The 19,843-nt window shown below is 42.7% G+C and overlaps 1 protein-coding gene across 2 annotated transcripts; it reads left to right on the top strand.

Annotated features, from left to right (window-relative positions):
- The first annotated feature begins 124 nt into the window (after nucleotides 1-124).
- Nucleotides 125-18,287, top strand: kbtbd4 (kelch repeat and BTB (POZ) domain containing 4). Of its 2 annotated transcripts, none has more exons than XM_041198351.1 (4): nucleotides 125-193; nucleotides 4,359-4,985; nucleotides 11,687-11,793; nucleotides 16,499-18,287. In XM_041198351.1, the coding sequence occupies exons 2-4, from the start codon at nucleotides 4,382-4,384 to the stop codon at nucleotides 17,354-17,356; spliced, it is 1,569 nt and encodes a 522-aa protein (XP_041054285.1). In that variant the 5' UTR covers nucleotides 125-193; nucleotides 4,359-4,381; the 3' UTR covers nucleotides 17,357-18,287. The 2 variants fall into 2 exon arrangements, with proteins under 2 accessions (XP_041054285.1, XP_041054284.1); XM_041198350.1 differs by lacking the exon at nucleotides 125-193 and adding an exon at nucleotides 229-365.
- The last annotated feature ends 1,556 nt before the right edge of the window (nucleotides 18,288-19,843 follow it).

Raw genomic sequence — 19,843 nt, 5'->3', positions numbered from 1 at the left:
GGTCCCCCGGACCCGGTCCTCCCCCTTTCCGGTCCCCCGGACCCGGTCCTCCCCCTTTCCGGTCCCCCGGACCCGGTCCTCCCCCTTTCCGGTCCCCCGGACCCGGTCCTCCCCCTTTCCGGTCCCCCGGACCCGGTCCTCCCCCTTTCCGGTCCCCCGTGTCTGTCGGGCTGTGGCCGCCGCCGCTGTGCAGGTAAAGCGGGGACGGGGCCGGGGAGACGGCGACGGAGAGAATCCCTTCCTCCTCCCGCTTTAATGACTTATCCCCGGGTTGATTGATTTAATTTATTGTTATTGTTGCGGTTCGGGTGTCGAAAACCCGGAGAAAGAGCAGAAAATATTCAACAAAGTGAAATCCTCAGCAGGTCAGACAGAGAGTTTCAGATTCATAAACATTTACCATCAAAAAGCTAAATGAACCCAGGTTAGGACATGGGGCAGAGACCAGGGTCAGGCTGAGAATCAGGAGGAATCTCTTCCCTCAGGGGGAGGTGGATCCCCCGAGATTCTCTGTCCCAGAGGCTGAGGAAACTCAGGATGTTTGAGACAGAGACGGACAGATTTCTGGATGTTGAAGACATTGAGGGGATTGTGCAGGAAAGTGGCCCTTGAGGTGGAAGATCAGCCTTGACCCTGTTGAATGGGAAAGCAGGCTCGAGGGGCCGAGCGGCCTGTTCCTGTTCGTATTTCGTATGTTCCTAATCTGAAATTGTTATATTCACTGTTGGCACCTGGTAAGATTTCCCTCCAGAATCTTCCACTGGAGAATTTTCACCTGCAGTCAGTGTTGAGACCAGAAAGCATCATTGTTCCGAACCAAATTGCTCTTCCTCGAGCTTCCATTCAGCTCTGTTAGCGGTCAGAGTGAGGGCAAGATGGAAAATTAAAATGTGAAGCGACCAGAAGCTCAGAGTCATGCTTGCGGTTTGAGTGGAGGTGTTCGCAAAGCAGTCACCCAGTCTGCATTGTGAGCAGCAAATATAGCAGACTAAATTGAAAGAAGTGCAAGTAAATTACTGCTTCACCTGGAAGGAGTTGTTTGGGCCTTGGCTGGTGAGGAGGTAAAGGGTTTACATGTGACACCTGCGTTTGTGTGGGAAGGGGAATGGTGATTAAGGAATGGACCAGAGTGTCATGGAAAGAATGGCCTCTTTAGAGGAGGGAAAGATGTGTTTGGTGGTAGCAGCATGCTGGAGTTGGTGGAAGATAATCCTTTGAATATAGAGGCTGGTGGGGTGAAGGTGAGGACATCTCCATCGTGGTTCCTGGAGAGAGGGAGGGAGGGAAGTCACAGTCATATGACACAATTTTGAACAAATATCAATTTTAGATACACTAACATCTCACAAAAATAATTAGTTCATCTCTTAATATCATATCTAACATTATATCTAACATGAAAGATGTACTGAGCCATGGTTGTTGATAGGTTTTGTCAGTCCAACTTGACCAATTTAGAAGTCAGCATAAAATAAATAATTGTCGAACTTTGGGGAATTGTAATTCTTATGATATCCCACAGTGACATCACAGTGATGCTACATGGCGAGGAGGCTGATCATTTTAATATCATTCAAAGTTTGAAATGCAAAGTTTCTGTTCTTTTTACTGTCTTCATTGGGTCATAATGTGGTCAGTATTTTTAAATTTACTATTTTCCCACTATCTGTATGACAGAATATTACATATTCACTGCTGTTCAATTTGATGTCAGTTTATTTAAATGTTGAATCTGCTGGAATTGCATGCTATTTGTGAGATTATCTTTTCCTTTCAAAATCTTCATTTGATTGGTGAACAAATCTTGATTTGATTCCAAAATCTAAATACTGCTGATCCTGGAAATCTGAAACAAAAACTGAAAATGCTGCAAGTATTCAGCAGGTCAGGCAGCATCTGTGGAGAGAGAAACAGAGTTAATGTTTCATCAGAACTGGAAAAAATGATATATGTAAAAGTGCAGAGACAGAGAAGGAGGGGAGGGAAGGAAAGAACAGAGAGAAGGTCTGTGATAGGATGGAAGACAGGAGTGATTAAATAACAGAAGGGATAATGGTGCAAGACCAAAGGAGATTTTTTTTTAAATTCTATTATGGGATGTGGGCTTCACTGGCTAGGCCAGCATTTATTGCCCATCTCAATCCCAAATTGCCTTTGAGAATGTGGTGGGTGAGCTGCCTTCTTCAACTGCTGCAGTCCATGTGGTGAAGGTACACCCATAGTGCTGTTAGGGAGGGAGTTCCAGGTTTGTGTCCCAGTGATAGTGAAGGATCGGCGAAATATTTCCAAGTCAGGATGGTGAGTGGCTTGGAGAGGAGCTTCCAGATGGTGGTGGTTCCTATCTGTCTGCTGACCTTGTCCTTCTAGATGGTAGTGGTCATGGGTTGGGAAGGCACTGTCGAAGGAGCCTTGGTGAATACCTGCAGTGTACCTTGTTGATGGTACACACTGCTGCTACTATGTGTCGGTGGTGGAGGGAGTGAATGTTTGTGGATGGGGTGACAATCAAGTGGGCTGCTTTGTCTTGGATGGTGTCAAGTTTATTGAGTGTTGTTGGAGCTGCACTCATCCAGGCAATTGGGGAGTATTCCATCACACTCCTGACTTGTGCCTTGTAGATGGTGGACAGGCTTTGGGGAGTAAGGAGGTGAGTTGCTTATCGCACAATTCCTAGCCTCTGACCTGCTCTTGTAGCCACAGTATTTATATGGCTACTCCAATTCAGTTTCTGGTCAATGATAACCCTCAGGATGTTGATAGTGAGAGATTCAGCGATGACCATGCCATTGAACATCAAGGGGCGATGGTTAGATTCTTGCTTATTGGACATGGTCATTGTCTGGCACTCGTGTGGCATGAATGCTACTTGCCACTTGTCAGCCCAAGCCTGGATATTGTCCAGGTCTTGCTGCATTTGGATATGGACTGGTAATGGGACAAGAAACAAATGAAAGGTCTAGAGGAGGTGTAAGTGGGAGGAGCAGAATCACCATCAGTAGCTGCTGTGTAAAAATCATGGTCAGTGGTTAGTGTGTGAAGCTGATGTGATTGTCAATGGAAGTGCAGTGTGTGAACAGAAGAGTGTGACTAAGGATTGGAGCAGATGTCAGAGGGAACGGTCCATTCAGATGGTTGAAAAGGGAGGGGAGGGTGAATTTGGTGGTGGCATCACGCTGGAGGTGACAGAAATAGCAGAGGATGATGTGTTGATGGTGGGGTGGAAGATGAAGACTGCAAGTTCAGATGAAGGTGGGTTCGGATGAGTGAGCAAAGCAGGGTAGAAAAATTGAGATGGTGATGTCACACCGGTATTTCCCAATTTGAAGACCGAGAGAGGGTCGGAGGCCAGAGGGAGGGGTTTAGGTAGATGGAGATGTCTGAAGACGGGAGGAAGGGTCCACTGCGCAGAGTGGGGGGAATATCCTGACCAATGAGGTGAACGAGGAAGTGAAGCCGATGGGCGGAGCTCAGCCTGGTGCAGCACACGAGGTGAACTCGAGCTGTAAGAGGATGAAGTTAAACTCTTTGCTGAGGACTGATTGTTTGTGGGAAAACACAGCAAAGTGTGAAATTGGAAGGAGAGATGGAGTCAGAGGAAACAAAAGGAACAGAAGCATTCCAAGGAGCATTGGTATCCAAGAGTTGTTGAAGCTTGTAATCGCCAACACCTAAAAGGAAGAAATATTTTTTGTTAAAGCACTGAATACGTTAATGTCTGAAATGGAGCTGCAGACAGTAGATCTCAGGATGTGGGAAGAGCAGTGGTTTCAGCGGTGTTGTGATTGTAAGTGGATCTGAAATATGATGGTAGAATTTCAGTTGGAATAAGTCAGAGCTGATGACAGGTGCTGTGTGAAGAGATACGGCTGTGAAAGCAAGTTTTAGTTGATACGTGAACAAGGTAAAAGAGACAATTAGAAATCCTGTCAGAGAGAAGATAATTTGAATCTATTTAATTGATTGTATATTAATTCCATTTGAACCTCCTGTTAAGTAAAGTTAATGGCTTTGTAGCAGCAGTGTACATTGCTTTTCTCTTGGTGTTTCATCATGAGCACCATTGCCACATCTGCTCCTTCTGTTTAATTCCACTATGATTGGCTCAAATGTTTGTGCACAGATTTAATCCAGGTTCTCGGTACTTACATCCAAGTAAGGCATTGCAGCTTTATATTATTGGTGACATACGATGTTCATGGTTTTCTTTCTTTTTTGATCGATGCAGATTGGCAGAAGGGATTACCAGCTTAGTGTTTATACTGATCCAGTAACACAGTGAAGTTTCTCAATATGTAATAACAAAAATACACAGAAAATTGTAAGCGACATAACCTTTTAAAATGAAATTGTCCCCATAGGTCCTTGTTTTACCAGTTGTGAAATGGAGCCAAGTGGTGATGCAGGAGGTGCAACCATTGCAGGTACAACAGATGAGAGTTACTTCATGAGCTATACCTTCACAGACAGATTCCACTCTGTACGAGTTGCTCAGAGTATCATGGATCTGTGCCTTGAAGACAGGCTGTTTGCAGATGTCACGATCTCCGTGGAAGGGAAAGAATTCCAGCTCCACCGGCTAGTGCTGTCTGCTCAGAGCTGCTTCTTCCGTTCCATGTTCACCTCAAATTTAAAGGAGGCTCACAATGATGTTATAGAACTCAAAGATGTGAATGCAAGTGTTTTCCAGCTTCTTGTGGATTATATTTACCGGGGCACTGTAAAGTTGAGAGTGGAGGATCTCCAGGAGACATATGAGGTGGCAGATATGTACCAGCTGACCTCACTTTTTGAAGAGTGCTCTCGATTCCTGGCTCGGACAGTTGACATCAGGAACTGTTTACAGGTCATGTGGTTAGCAGATCAGCACAGTGACCAGAAACTATACACAGCAGCAAAACAATGTGCAAAAACGCACCTGTCACAGCTTCACAAAACAGAAGATTTTGTGAAACTACCTGTAAGATTGTTCACAGACATCATTAAAGGTATGTGTTTTTCTGCTTGAGCAGAATCATTGTTAATTTTTCCAATAAGGGAACTCCTGGCAAGATCATTACTTGTAAATGAAAACACTAGATACTGGCAATCTGAAAGAAAAACAGAAAATGCTGGAAATACTCAGCAGGTCTGGCAGCACGTGTGGCGAGAGAAACAGAGTTAAGGTTTCGGATGAAAGGTCACAGGTCTGAAATGTTAACTCTGTTTTTCTCTCCGCAGATGCTGCCAGACCTGCTGAGTATTTCCAGCATTTTCTGTTTTTAGATTTAAGTGAACTGTACGATGCTCCTTTGTGGTATCTAAGCTGTCAGCATTGGAGGGAACACTGTTTGACATAGCAGATAATTGTGCAGACACTCTAAAAGAATAAACAATTTCTGGTATATTAAGAAATATTGGAATGATCCGTTTAGAGACTATTAACATTGAAAGACAAATCCAAATACCTTGCTTAACCAATAGAACTCTGCCAGAAGATTTCACTTTTTTTAAAAAACAAAAAGAAGCTTTATTGTATATAAAAGACTTAAACAAACAAGTGCTATTAACAGTACGGTTTATAACTACATATGTTATGCACTCAGGTTACTTCCCCCAAGAATTTTCTTCCAAGACACATTAATTTTAAAGTTATTTTACTTCTGTGTTATTTTACTTCCATTCATAAGTCTGCCACAGTCCTCTGGAGAATTCTCCTTGACATCAAGGCATCTTCATTAAATCTTCCCTTGATCTTCTCTGCTCTTAGAAGAGTATTCCAGCTTTTTCAAGTTTTTCCACATCCCTAGTATCATTCTGACAAATTAACCCTAACCCTCTCCAAGGCCTTGAACTCATTTTGGGAAGTGATTAAACTCTGAATGATTCAGTATGCTCCCCTGATGTAGCGCCAATTACATCTTATACTATCTAAATAATCATTAGGTGTGGAAAGTTCTTCATTCTTTCATGTGATGTGGGCATCACTGGCATCCGAATTGCCCATCCCGAATTGCCCTTGGCTTGCTCGGCCATTCCAGAGGGCAGTTAAGATTCAAGCACATTGCTGTGGGTCTGGAGTCACATGTAGGCCAGATCAGATAATGACGGCAGATTTCCTTCCCTAAAGGGCATTATGACAATTGATGATAGCTTCATGGTCACCATTACTGAGACTGGCTTTATATTCCAGCACCTGCCATGGTGGGATTCAAACCCATTTCCCCAGGCCATTAGCCTGGGCCCCTGGATTACTAGTCTAGTGGCATTACCACAACTCCACCGTCTTGGGAAGTCTCTCTACAAAGGTATTGCCTTCATTTATACAAAATATGTTCACAATCTGCATCTCAAAGGCTATGAAAGAGAAAGTTTTTGGTAAAATAATAAAAATGAGAAATGGTCTGTTTTTCTCTATAATTAATGATCTGCGAATATGAGCACTTAACTTTGAAAATGGAATATCTGGGAATATAACTTCAGTACTAGGGTCATTTATGATTTTAAAAAGTTCCTATTTTAAAGATATTTCACCCCTTGCTTTTTAACTGAGTGCGTGCGCAGCTACAGTTTGGTATTAGTAAAGCCAGATGGTTCATCCCCATTATATGATAAATGGAAATAAACCAGGGTGAAACACAGCAAACAAAAGTGATGAAGGTAGTTTTAAGTAAGATTTTGCTTCATTTAAGCTAGGGAAAATTAAACACTTAGGTGCAGCAAGTGATTAGGAAGGCGAATGGAATTTTCATTTATTGCAGGTGAATGAAATATAAAAGTCAGGATGTTTTACTACAGTTGTACAGGGTGTTAGTGAGACCACATCGAGAGTACTGTGTGCAGTTTTACTCTCCTTATTTAGAAGCATAGGAACATAGAAAATAGGAACAGGAGTAGGCCATTCGGCCCTTCGAGCCCACCCACCATTCATTATGCTCATTGCTGGTCCTCTATCTCAACGCCATACACCTGGGCTCTCCCAATAACCCTTGGTGCCCCTAGAGTCTAGAAATCTATTTCCTTCATAAATATATTCAGTGACTTGGCCTCCATAGTCCTCTGTGGTAGAGAATTCCACAGGTTTACCACCCTCTGAGTGAAAAAGTATCTCCTCATCTTAGTCCTAAATGGCCTATCCCATATCCTAAGATCATGAGTCCCACACCCCCAGCCAGAGGAAAAATCACCTCTGCATCCAGTCTGTCCATCCCTGGCAGAATTTTATATGTTTCAGTGAGATCCCGTCTAATTCTTCTAAACTCCAGTGAATACAGACCTAGTTGGTCCAATCTCTCCTCGTACGACAATCCTGCCATCCCAGGAATCAGCCTGGTAAACCTTCACTGCACTCCCTCCATGACAAGTATATCCTTCCTTAGGTAAGGAGACCAAAACTGCACACAATACTCCAAGTGTGGTCTCACCAACGCCCTGTACAGCTGCAGTAAGACATCCTTGCTCCTGTACTCAAGTCTTCTTGCAATGAAGGCCAATATACCATTTGCCTTCTTAACTCCTTGCTGCACCTGCATGCTAGCTTTCAGTGATTGGTGTACAAAGTTGAGATGGACAGATTTTTTTTAATCAGTAAGGAAATTAAGGGTTAAGGGAAAAAGGCAGGAAAGTGGAGTTGAGGATTATCAGACCAGCCACGATCTCATTGAATGGTGAAGCAGAATCGATGGGCCGAATGGCCTACTTCTGCTCTTACGTCTTATGGTCTACAGGTCCCTTTGTACATCAACATTTCCCAATCTATCACCACTTAAATAATACTCCGCTATTCTGTTTTTCCAACTGAAGTGGATAACTTCACTCTTATCCACGTTATACTGCATCTGCCATGAATTTGCCCACTCACTCAACCTGTCTAATTCGCCTTGAAGCCTCTTAACATCCTCCTCACCATTCACATTCCCACCAAGTTTCATATCATCAGCAAACTTGTAAATATTACATTTGGTTCCCTCATCCAAATCATTGATACATAATGTGAATAGCGGGGGCCCAAGCACTGATCCCAGCAGTACCCCCCTAGTCACCGCCTGTCACTCCGAAAAAGACCCATTTATTTCTACTCTCTGTTTCCTGCCTGCTAACCAATTCTCAATCCATGCCAATATATTACCCCCAATCCCATGTGCTTTAATTTTACACACTAACCTCTTATGTGGGACTTTATCAAAAGCTTCTGAAAATCCAAATACACCACAGCAGCTGGTTCTCCCTTATATATTCTACTAGTTACATCCTCAAAAAACTCCAATACGTTTGTCAAACCTGATTTCCCTTTCATAAATCCATATTGACTTTGTCTAATCCTGTTGGTATTTTCTAAGTTGCCTGTTATCACATCCTTTATAATAGACTCTAGCATTTTCTCTGCTACTGAGGTTAGGCTAACTGATCTGCAATTTGTTGTTTTCTCCCTCCTTCCTTTTTTAAATAGTGGGGTTACATTTGCAGTTCAGAGAATGTTCACTTGCCTGATACCTGGGATGTTGGGGGGGTGGTGAGGAAAGGTCGGACAGGTTGGGCCTGTATCCATTGGATTTGGGAAGATTGAGAAGTGATCTTATTGAAACATATAAGATCCTGAGGGGACTCGACAGGGTGGATGCTGAGAGGATGTTTCCCCTCATGGGAGAGACTAGAACTAGGGGACACAGTTTAAAAATAAAGGTTCTCCGATTTAAGATGGAGATGAGAATTTTTTTGTGTCAAAGGATCATTAGTCTGTGGAACTCTCTTCGCTAGAGAGCAGCAGAGGCTGAGTCATTGAATATCTTTGAGGCTGACTTAGATAGATCCTTGACTGACAAGAGAGTCAAAAGGTATCAGGAGTAGACAGGAAAGTTGAGCCCACAATCAGATCAGCCATGATCTTATCGAATGACGGAGCAGGTTTGAGGGGCCGAATGGCCTACTCCTGCTCCTAATTCATTTGTAGGTGCAATCATGGCTTTCAAAAGAGAATTGGATTATTATCTCAGGAGGAAAAATATGCTGAACTACAGGAAAAAGCCAGGAAAGTGGGACTAGGGAGTTGGTCTTGCAGAGAGGCAGCAAAGACAAGATGGGCTGAATGACCACTTTCTGTTCTGTAACCATTCTTATGATATTGTGAATTATCTTTTTAAGAATTTAGGCACTAACTCTCCCCAATTTCTTGTCAGTGAAATGGATCCACCCTGGATTACATGATAGAAAGTAATGAATCTTATTTATTGTGAATAGAATGACAGAATTGTCACAGTGCAGGAGGAGGCCATTCGGCCCATCGTGTCTGCACCAGCTCTCCAAATGAGCAATTCACCTAGTGCCATTCTCCCGCCTTCTCCCTGTCACCCTGCACATTCTTCCTTTTCACATAACTGTCTAACTCCCTTTTGAATGTTTCAGTTGAACCTGCCTCCACTACCCTCTGAGGCAGTGCTTTCCAAACACTAACTACTACTCTTCGTGTCAGTAGGTTTTTCCTCATATGGCTTCTGCTTCTTTTGCCCAATTGCTTTAAATGTGTCCCCTCCCATTCTTGATCATTCTGCCAATGGGAACAGTTTCTCCCTATCTGCTTTGTCCAAACCCCTCATGATTTTGAATACTTCTGTCAAATCTTTTCTCAACCTTCCCTTCTCGATGGCAAACAGTCCAAACTTCTCCAATCTGTCTTCATAACTGAAGTTCCTCATCACTGGAACTATTCTTGTGAACCTTTTCTGCACTGTCTCTAATGCTCCCACATCCTTCCTAAAGTGCAGCGCCCAGAACTAGACACAATACTCCAGCTGAGGCTGAACCAGTGACTTGTATAAATTCAACATAACCTCCTTGCTCTTGTACTCTATTCCCCCATTAATAAAGCCCAGGATACTGTATACTTTAATAACTGCTCTCTCAACCTGTCCTGCCATCTTTAGTGACTCATGTATGTATATACCCAGGTCCCTCTGCTCCTGCACCCCCTTTAGAATTGTACCCTTTATTTTATATTGTTTATCCATGTTCTTCCTGCCAAGATGAACAACTTCACATTGTTCCACATTGAACTTCATTTGCCACCTGTCTGCCCATTTCACCAAATTGTCTATCCTGCTCACAGTTCACAATGCTTCCAAGTCTCATATCATCCGCAAATTTTGAACTTATGCTCTGTACACAAAGGTCTTGGTCATTAACATGTATATGGAAGAGCAAGGGTCCCAACACTGACCCCTGTGGATCTCCAGTACAAACCTACTCCAGCACAAAAAACATCCAATATGTTTCCTGTCACTCAGCTAATTTTGTTGCTACTGTCCTTTTCATTCCATGAGCTCCAGCTTTTCTGATAAGTCTGCTGTGTGGCACTGTATCAAATGCCTTTTGGAAGTCTATGTACACCACATCGACAGCATTGTCCTCATCAACCTTCTCTGTTACCGCTTCAAAAAACACGAGGAAGTTAGTCAAACATGATTTTCTCTTTAGAAATCCATGCTGGCTCTCTTTAATTAATCCACATTTGTCCATGTGACCAATTACTTTTGTTCCAAATTATTTCTAGAAGTTTCCCCACCACCAAAGTTAAACTAATCCTTCCTATGAATGATACTTTGACCTGGTAATTATTTTAGTGACTATCTTAGATTAATTTCTCATCAAGAAAATATACTTACTTGGTAAGAGATAAATCAACATTAATGTATTAAAGTAATCATCAGTTCAAGCTGTTGGTTAAAGGAGCACAAGTCATTTACATTAAGATAAAATTCATAACTTTTTTCCATGGGCTTGTATCAGTAATGGGGTGTATAAGTGAGACAGCAAAAATGATTTACTTCTCCATCAGAATCAGGCAAGTGATGGGCAGGAAAACTGACAATAGACCCAATTGAATTTCGTAGTCAGGCTAGTTAGCATTGAATAGGCAAGCTGCCAACGAGAATGACACTGCTCCTAGGTAGCTGCAGGAAATCCAGAGAGGCAGACAGTGATTATGGGCTTGTGGCAGCCCCTTAAAGGAGGGAGCTGGAAAGATTAACGGGATTAATGCACTTAATGTTCAAAATTCTTAAAATGATCAAGGAAAACTGAGTACCAGACCTGTTTCAAACTTTCTCTTACTGCAGCTAATGATCTCTTTAAATAGTACTGGAAATGGTCGCTCCCTGTGTGCTGCCCATGATTAAGTGGGTGGATTGAGGAGGTAATGGTGAAACCCTGATTGACATGAAAATCATGTTGTGGTCTTAACTTGATTTAAGCCTAAATCAAATTCCACAGAAAAATTGGAATGGACAGACTGTGGAAGTTGTTGGGACTTTTTACCTGCATAAACAGGGTAGTAAGGAGGTCTTGTGGTGTAGTGGCATCCCTGCCTCAGAGCCAGAAGCTCCAGGTTCGGGTCCCATTTCAGAATTTGATGGCCAAGAAGGATGTGTTCATAACGAGGCCAAGCAGATTGAATGTCAACCTGCAAATTCTTCCCCCACACGCCATTGGCAGGCAGTAAGAGCGGAAGAGATTCCTGGTCAGCCATGTGATGAGAAGAAATCAGAGCCTCTACCATCACTATCCATGGCTCCAGACTACAACATACATGTAAAAGCATATGTACAGGGCTCCAAGTAAACTGGAGCACACCACCGTCAAACGGGGTCGAAGCAAGGCAAAAATCAGCAAATGATGCTAGGAAACTAAAGAACCTTTTCTTTTCACGATACTGTAGATGGTGTTCCCAGCTCTCAGAAGCCTGCCAAAGCCATAGAGACTTGGATAGATCATAACAAGGAAGAGCGAGCACGATACTCTGAGAATCTGACATCCAGTTTAAAGGTATGTTACCTCAAAATTTTCCAGTGTAAATGCTCCACCAATACATCCTCTGAAATTAAAGTGCCCTATGTGTGAGAGAAAGAAATAGTCCTGCAGAAAATTTCTATTTATAGATTTTGGAGTTTAGCTTTTACCCTTAACAGAAATGCGTTATTTCAAATTGTTGCAAACAATGAGAAGCATTGATCAGATGACTTAAGTATAGTGATGAATGTTGGGTGAGTAGATTTGCAGAGTTCTGAATAATACAACATTCTTTACGGATAAATCGCATTTTGAGCTTCAGAACATGATGGCAGGAATTCCTCTGGAAAGCGTCCTCAGCCCAGCTATCTCCAGCTGCTTCATCAGCGATCCTTCCATCCATCATTAGGATTGGGACTGTTTGCTAAAAATTCCACAGTGTTCAGCTTTATTAGCAACTCCTCTGATAATGGAACTGCCTATGCCAGATTGTAGTAGGGTCTGGATGATACCAAGCTTGGGCAGCCAAGTGTATGCCACATAAGTACAAGTAATGACTATCTTGAACAACAGAATCCCCCAACCATTTACCCTTAACCTTCAAGATCACAACTATTGCCAAATTTTCCACTATTTTATGAGGGGGATCGCCTCTGATCAAAAGCTAACTGGTCCAGCCAAGCCAACAAAATGGCTGCAACAGCAAGTCAGGGATTTGACACTGATGGGCAGCCCTCAAATGGCCAACGTTCCAGGGAAGGAAAAGAAAACCCTTCAAAGACACTCTGAAGTTCTGCTGAAAGCGCAGCAGCATTGACATTAATGACTGGAAGGAGCTTGCTGCCAATTGTTCAGAATGGTGATAACTTGTATTTCAAGCTGCATCACGCTTTGAGTCACAGCATCTTAACGATGAAGCAGAGAAGGAAAGAAAAGGAAGAAAGTTCTGCGCTGCGGATCCCTCAACTTGTGGAATGACCTGCCCCCCGTGTGCCAAAGATCTGCAGGCCTGTTCAGCCACGTGAAGACCCATGGCAGAAACTCGCGACCCTGAGTAACATCATCCTGGAATCAAGGGACAGCCGACGGTGACAACTTCATGATGAGCGGCTTACCTCCTAATTCCCTCAACCTTTAGAAGGCTCGAGTTTGTAATATGATGGAGTACTGACCACTTGGTTGGATAGGAACAGCTAAACAATACTTAACACAGAACATCATCCAGAATAGAGAAGTGACTCTGAAACTGAACTCCAGCCTCTTCATCACCAGCACATTGTAGCTGCAGTTTGTTTACATGGAGGAGACAGTGGCTTTGGGGTAACATCACTGGACTAGTAATCCAGAAGCCCAGACTGATGCTCTGGGGACAGGGGGTTCAAATCCCACCATGGCAGCTGGTGGAATTTTAATTTAATTAATAATATCTGGAATTGAAAGTTAGTCTCAGTAATGGTGACCATGAAACTATCATCAGCAATCCTGAGGATTGGGAGCAGTTTAGAATTCAGCAAAAGTGGACAAAAAGATTGATCAAGAAGGGGAAAATGCAGTATGAGAGTAAACTTGCAAGAAACATAAAAACTGACAGCAAAAGCTTCTATAAATATGTGAAGAGAAAACTGTCCTCATCCAGTCAGAAACTGGGAAACATTTTGGTTCTGTCTTCACAAAAGAGGACACAAATAATTTCCCAGAAGTGTTAGGGAACCAAGGGTCTAGTGAGTGGGAGGAATTGAAGAAAATCAGTATTAGTGAAAAAAAATGGTACTAGAGAAATTAATGGGGTTAAAGGCTGAAAAATCTCCAGGCCTGATAATCTACACCCCAGAGTACTAAAGGAAGTGGCCCTGGAAATGTTGGATGCATTAGTGGTCATCTTCCAAAATCCTATAGACTCTGGAGCAGTTCCTACAGATTGGAGGGTGGCAAATGTAACCCCACTGTTTAAAAAAGATGGGCGAGAAAAAATAGAGAATTACAGACCAGTTAGCCTAACATCAACAGTGGGGAAAATGCTAGAGTCTATTATAAAAGACGTGGTAACAGAACATTTGGAAAGCATTAACGGGATTAGGTAAAGTCAGCATGGGTTTATGAAAGGGAAACCATGCTTAACTAATCTACTGGAGTTTTTTGGGGTTGTAACTAGTAGAATAGATAAGGGAGAACCAGTGGATGTGGTGTATTTGGATTTCAAGAAGGCTTTTGATAAGGTCCCACCTAAGAGGCTAGTGGGCAAAATTAAAGCACATGGGTTTGGGGGTAATGTACTGGCATGGATTGAGAATTGGTTAACAGGCTGAAAACAGAGAGTAGGAATAAATGGGTCTATTTCCGGGTGGCAGGCGCTGACTAGTGGTGTAGCTTGGGCCCCAGCTACTCAAGATATATATAAATAACTTGGATGAGGGAACCAAATGCAACATTTCCAAGTTTGCTGATGACACACAACTGGGTGGGGTTGTGAGGAGGATGCAAGGAGGCTTCGGAGTGATTGAGACAAGTTGTGTGTGTGGGCAAACACAGGGCATATAACAGTATAACGTGGATAAATGTGAAGTTATACACTTCAGTGTGAAAAACAGAAAGGCAGCGTATTATTTAAATAGTGATATATTGGGAAATGTGGATATACGAAGGGATCTGGATGTCCTTGTACACCAGTCAGTGAAAGTAAACAGGCCGGTGCAGCAAACAATTAGGAAGGCAAATGGTATGTTGGCCTTCATTGCAAGAGGATTTGAGTTCAGGAGTAGGGATGTCTTACTGCAGTTATACAGGGGCTTGGTGAGACCACACCTGGAGTATTACGTGCAGTTTTGGTCTCCCTACCTAAGAAAGGATATTCTTGCCAAAGAGGGAGTGCAGCAAAGGTTCACTAGGCTGATATCAGGCAGGACTGTCATATGAGGAGAGATTGGTTCGACTGGGTCTGTATTCACTAGAATTTAGAAGAATGAGAGGGGATCTGATTGAAACCTATAAAATTCTAACAGAGCTAGACAGACTGGATGCAGGGAGGATGTTTCTCCTGCTTGGGGGGTCTAGAACCAGGGGCCACAATCTCAGGATACCGGGCAGGCCATTTAGGACAGATGAGAAAAAATTTCTTCACTCAGAGGGTGGTCAACCTGTGGAATTCTCTACCACAGAGGCTGTGGAGACCAGGTCACTGATTATATATTCAAGAAAGGAATTGATAATTTTTTGGATATAAGGGGCATCAAGGGGTATAGAGAGAAAGCGGGTGTATAGAGTTGAGATAGAGGATCAGCCATGATCATATTGAAGGGTGGAGCAGGCTCGAAGGGCCGAATGGCCTACTCCTGCTCTTTAGATATGGATTGTCGTAAAAATCCATGTGGTTCACTAATGTCCTTTAGGGAAGAAAACCTGCCACCCTTACCCAGTCTGGCCTACATGTGACTCCAGACCCACAGCAATGTGGTTGACTCTTAACTGCCCCCTGAAATGGCCTAGCAAGCCTCTCAATTCAAGGGCAGGTAGGGATGGGCAACAAATCCTGGTGCCCACATCCCTGAAAGAATAAATTTTTTAAAATGTAATTCACTAAGGTGACTTTTACAACACCTTCCTTCCTGGTCGCCTCTACCATTGAGAACAAGAACGCTTACCTCCAAATTTCCCTCCATACACCAATGTGACTTAGACATATTTTGCTGACCCTTTGTTGTTTCTGGGTCGACATCCTAGCATTCTCTCTCTCACACCATTTTGGGAGTAGCTTCACCACAAGCATTAGGCTCACCACGTCAGGGAAAGTGGGGTGGGCACGAAATTCAACCTTGCCAATGTTGCCCATATCTCAAGAATTTATTTTTAAAATCAGTTTTAATATTTGCAGCAATAACATTGAACTTTGTTTATTTCCACACTGCATGTATCTCCTCTTTTTATCAAGTTCATTTATTGAACAATGATTAGGATCATGGTCTGAGTAAATCATAGAACATTGAAGCATGAAATACCTGAATTACAGTAAATTCTAGGCAGGAGGAGTCCCAAAGCATCTCTCACAATCGAGCTTCATTGAGTGGGGTGGATTGTTTGGGTAAGTGATGATATCAGCATAGCTGCCAATTCCGGTGTTTAGATGCTGCTCCTCTAGAAGGTTTAATCATGATCAAATGTAACTTGAACATTGTCAGCAATGATTTAATGAGGGAATGTTTTATCGCATTACCAGAATAACCATTGGTCCAATTGTTCAGAGCTTACCATATCAAAATCCTGAACAGGACCAAAAAAGATAAACCTCCGACGTTTGAAAAGACAAATAAATTTATCCACTATTCATCCTTTCTGGAATTTAATACTTGAAATATATTTTATTAACTAACTAAACCTGCTGTTATGAGAAATTGTAGGTCATTCACTCAGGTTTTTGGAGGACACCTCAGTCGATTATTGTTCAGAGGGGATGGTACAGTTATTTTGCTGCATCAGTTACAGATCCATTATGGGGTTTGCACAGAAAACGAGGAGACATTTTTGGTTTACACTCAATTCACAATAAAAAGAGCTTCCAGCAATAAACAGGAAAATGACTCAACAAGTGGTGGTGAGCGCTGAAGTCATCCTGTCTAAAGATAGTCTATTGGAATCCGCTCAGTAATGACACAACTATGCAATTTATTATTTTAATTTTCGGATTATCATCTAAAGAAACAGTTATCGTTGGTTATCAGGTTTATAATTTGTTTTGTGTTTCAAACAGGAAATTGGCGAGATTGTTCATATTTATCTGATTGGAAAGGAAGACACACGGACCCACTCCCTGGCAGTTTCCTTGCATTGTGATGATGATGCCATTAGTGTCAGTGGGCAAAATAGATTGCGTCAGCAAATCACAGCGGCATGCAAACATGGCAGTGACCTGTATGTTGTGGGTGGTCCCATCCCACGACGGATGTGGAAGTGTAACATGGGGACAATGGACTGGGAACAGTGCGCATCATTGCCAAGAGATCGCCTTCAGCACACACTGGTATCGGTGCCAAGTGAGGATGCCATTTATTCACTTGGTGGGAAAACCTTACAGGATACACTTTCCAGCGCTGTCATTTATTATGTGGTCTGTGATAATGTGTGGGTTGAAACCAATCAGCTGGACACTGCAGTATCTTGTGCTGCTGGTGTTAACTTGAACGGGACTATTTATCTTCTGGGTGGGGAGGAGAATGACCTGGATTTCTTTACCAAACCATCACGTCTGATCCAGTGTTTTGATACACACTCCAGAACATGCCACTTAAAGTCATACCTCCTCCCCTTTGCAGGCCGTATGCACGCTGCCATTCACAAGGATTTGATTTTTATTGTAGCTGAGGGAGATTCTTTGGTTTGTTATAATCCACTGCTTGACAGCTTCACCAGACTGCGCTTCCCAGAGGTTTGGAGTCGTGTACCTTCCCTCTGGAAGATTGCTAGTTGCAATGGGTGTATCTATGTTTTCAGAGATAAATGTAAGAAGGGTGATGCCAATACCTTGAAACTGAACCCAGCCACATCCGTAGTATCAGTAATAAGTGGAATTGAGATTCTACTGACAAATTGGCAATTTGTTTTGGCATGATTTCAAAGCATTCCTGAAATTAAAACTTGCAGGACACTTTTACATTGTGAACTTTTATAAAGGTTCATTGTCACAATTTAATTCAATGCCAATCCTTAATTGTATCATCTATTTTTCTGAAAACCAATAGTGATCAAATGTCTATTGCATATAACACAAGAATGAGGTTTAACGGCAGTTTTTAGGTATTTAGTTCATTGGCCATGGCAGATTTTTTTTTAGATACTACATTTCAGAACAAAACTTAAATACAATAGTGTCTCAAATCCAGCTGTTCAAAAACCAGAGTTGTTTGAAAATCGGACACATTTAGAATGTACCATGCATCAAATTTAATTGAGTAAAATAAAAGAAACTTATCTAGCTCATTTGGCTAGGCTCTGCATTGGTATAGTGTGGCACCTCACTAGTCAACCCCCTTGCCACTTGCACACTGGGCTATTCCGCACGCTAAGCAGCCCTTGACCCCACCTGACCTAGTTTGACACCCATGGTTCGAACAGCTCAGCCCAAAATCAGGCAAGATCTGAAATCCAGCACAGCCTGGGTCCCTAGGTTGCTGGTTTTGAGACACTGTACCTGTACTTCTGTCTTAATTTAATATGGAATTGATGTAAACACAATTTAATAAATACTGCCTCACAAACTATGTCAGCCCATCTGAAATTGAGCCAGAACTAGAAGGATAGAGAGAGATGACATAATTCTACATAAAGGTGAGAGTGATGTCCAAAAAACTTTTCAGTGAAGTAGGCGGCAACATTTATTGTAAAATTATGATATCGATTCCTTTTGAAAAAGATTAACCACACAGAAATAATGTACTTCTGCAATAGATGCTTTAACAAATGTATTCTTCTTGTTTTAAATGTGAACAGGGAAGGTTTCCTTTGTGCCCTTGCATATGTATAATAAACTCGTTCTTAGTAAATAGGCTTCCAGTTTCATTACACATAGTATACAGAGGAAATAGTCCACAGTATTTCACTGAGGTATGTTGCCCTATGGAACATTGAAATGGTACATCAGTACATTATGACATTGACAGCTGGTTTGCATCTGTAAGAAGCACACTCCAAGGGCTGGATTTAATTGACACTGCAGTTCCCCCCCCCACTACTAAAAAGCTGGAGAGGGGGGACTGCAGCTTCCATTAAATCCAGGGAGGGGGGGTTCCGATGGGCCCAGAACAAGGGAAACTTGTTAGGCTGCACACTCGTCTTGGGCCTCTCCTGGCACCAGTTGAACCCTGGCAGTGCTGGTGGGATGCGGCCCATAAGTGGACATTAATTGCTCACTTTAGGGCCTCAATTGGCCAAAAGGCAGGTGGGCTGCTCAAAGTCACTCTCGCCACTGATAAATTGCAGTTGGGGCAAGGGATGGGCAGGCAGGTCATCCATTGGATGTAATCTGCCTCTGCCCCCACCTTCAAACCCGTCAGTGGGACAGCATTAAATGCAAATCCCGAGTTTCCAATTTTTACTGGGCACTCCTCGAGAAAATCTCAGGACAATCACTTTTCATCAAGTTATATTAACAGACCTTAAAGTGGGTAACGTCCCTACTCTTCCCCCCCCCACCCCGTCTGACCACAGGAGTGCATGCAGCACAGAACAAGGTAAAGAAGACAGCAAGTAACTAAAGAAATTGTGGAAGGAGAGAGATGCTAATTATCAACTTTGTTAAAGTTACAAGAGTTGGAAGTTCTCATAACTGAAGATTTTGGCACAGTTTGGATAAACAGGGGAGCTCTCCCTATGTCCTGGTCAACATCTCTCCCTCAACTGACATCAGAAAAACACATTATTTGGTCATTATCACATTGCTATTAATGTAACCTTGCTGTGTGCAAACTGTCTGCTGTGTTTCCGACACTAACAGTGACTACATTGCAAAAGTGTTTCACTGGCTCTAAAATGCTTTGGGATGTCATGAGGTTGTGGAAGGTGTGATATAAATGCAAGTTTTTTTTTAAATCCTTCCCTCAAGTCCAGTCAATTTATTATATGTGATTCTGTGCATAATGCTTTTACATACAATGTTCCATCTTCACACTTTGTTGTGTGACACTACCATCATGCTAAACGGGTTAGGTTTCAAACTGATCTAGCAACTCAAAACATGAAGCGCTGTGGGTCATCAGCAGAATTATACTCAACCACAACCTGTAACCTCATGGTCCGGCAGGGATGGGGTTGGAAGCTGGGTAGCTTTTTAAAGAGTGTGCTGAGGCCTGGAGATGGATGGTTGGGGCACCTCATTCACAGGCAACCCCACCAGAACTCAGCCCCCATTCTCCTCCATATCCCCCCTAGGACCTTCTGCACCAGCCCCACCAAAAAAACCCCTTCCGTCCGGATTCTGGCTCTTCTTCACTGCTGGGACTGGTGGCCAATCAGACTGGGCTGCAGCTCTCTCAGGTGGGATATCCTCCCCAGATGGGGCCAAAGTCCCACCTCCTACCAATTAACTCTCCAAGAAGCATTA

This window comes from Carcharodon carcharias, chromosome 10, assembly GCF_017639515.1.
Source record: "Carcharodon carcharias isolate sCarCar2 chromosome 10, sCarCar2.pri, whole genome shotgun sequence".
Lineage (NCBI taxonomy): Eukaryota > Metazoa > Chordata > Chondrichthyes > Lamniformes > Lamnidae > Carcharodon > Carcharodon carcharias.
This window is presented reverse-complemented; position numbering and strand designations above follow the sequence as displayed.

What these genes read in the sequence shown, in the direction of transcription:
- kbtbd4 (XM_041198351.1), top strand. Translation starts at nt 4,382, where the DNA reads ATGGAGCCAAGTGGTGATGCAGGAGGTGCAACCATTGCAGGTACAACA. An exon ending in GTTCACAGACATCATTAAAG is followed by an intron (nt 4,986 to 11,686) that starts GTATGTGTTTTT and finishes ACGATACTGTAG; the next exon opens with ATGGTGTTCCCAGCTCTCAG. An exon ending in ATCTGACATCCAGTTTAAAG is followed by an intron (nt 11,794 to 16,498) that starts GTATGTTACCTC and finishes TGTTTCAAACAG; the next exon opens with GAAATTGGCGAGATTGTTCA.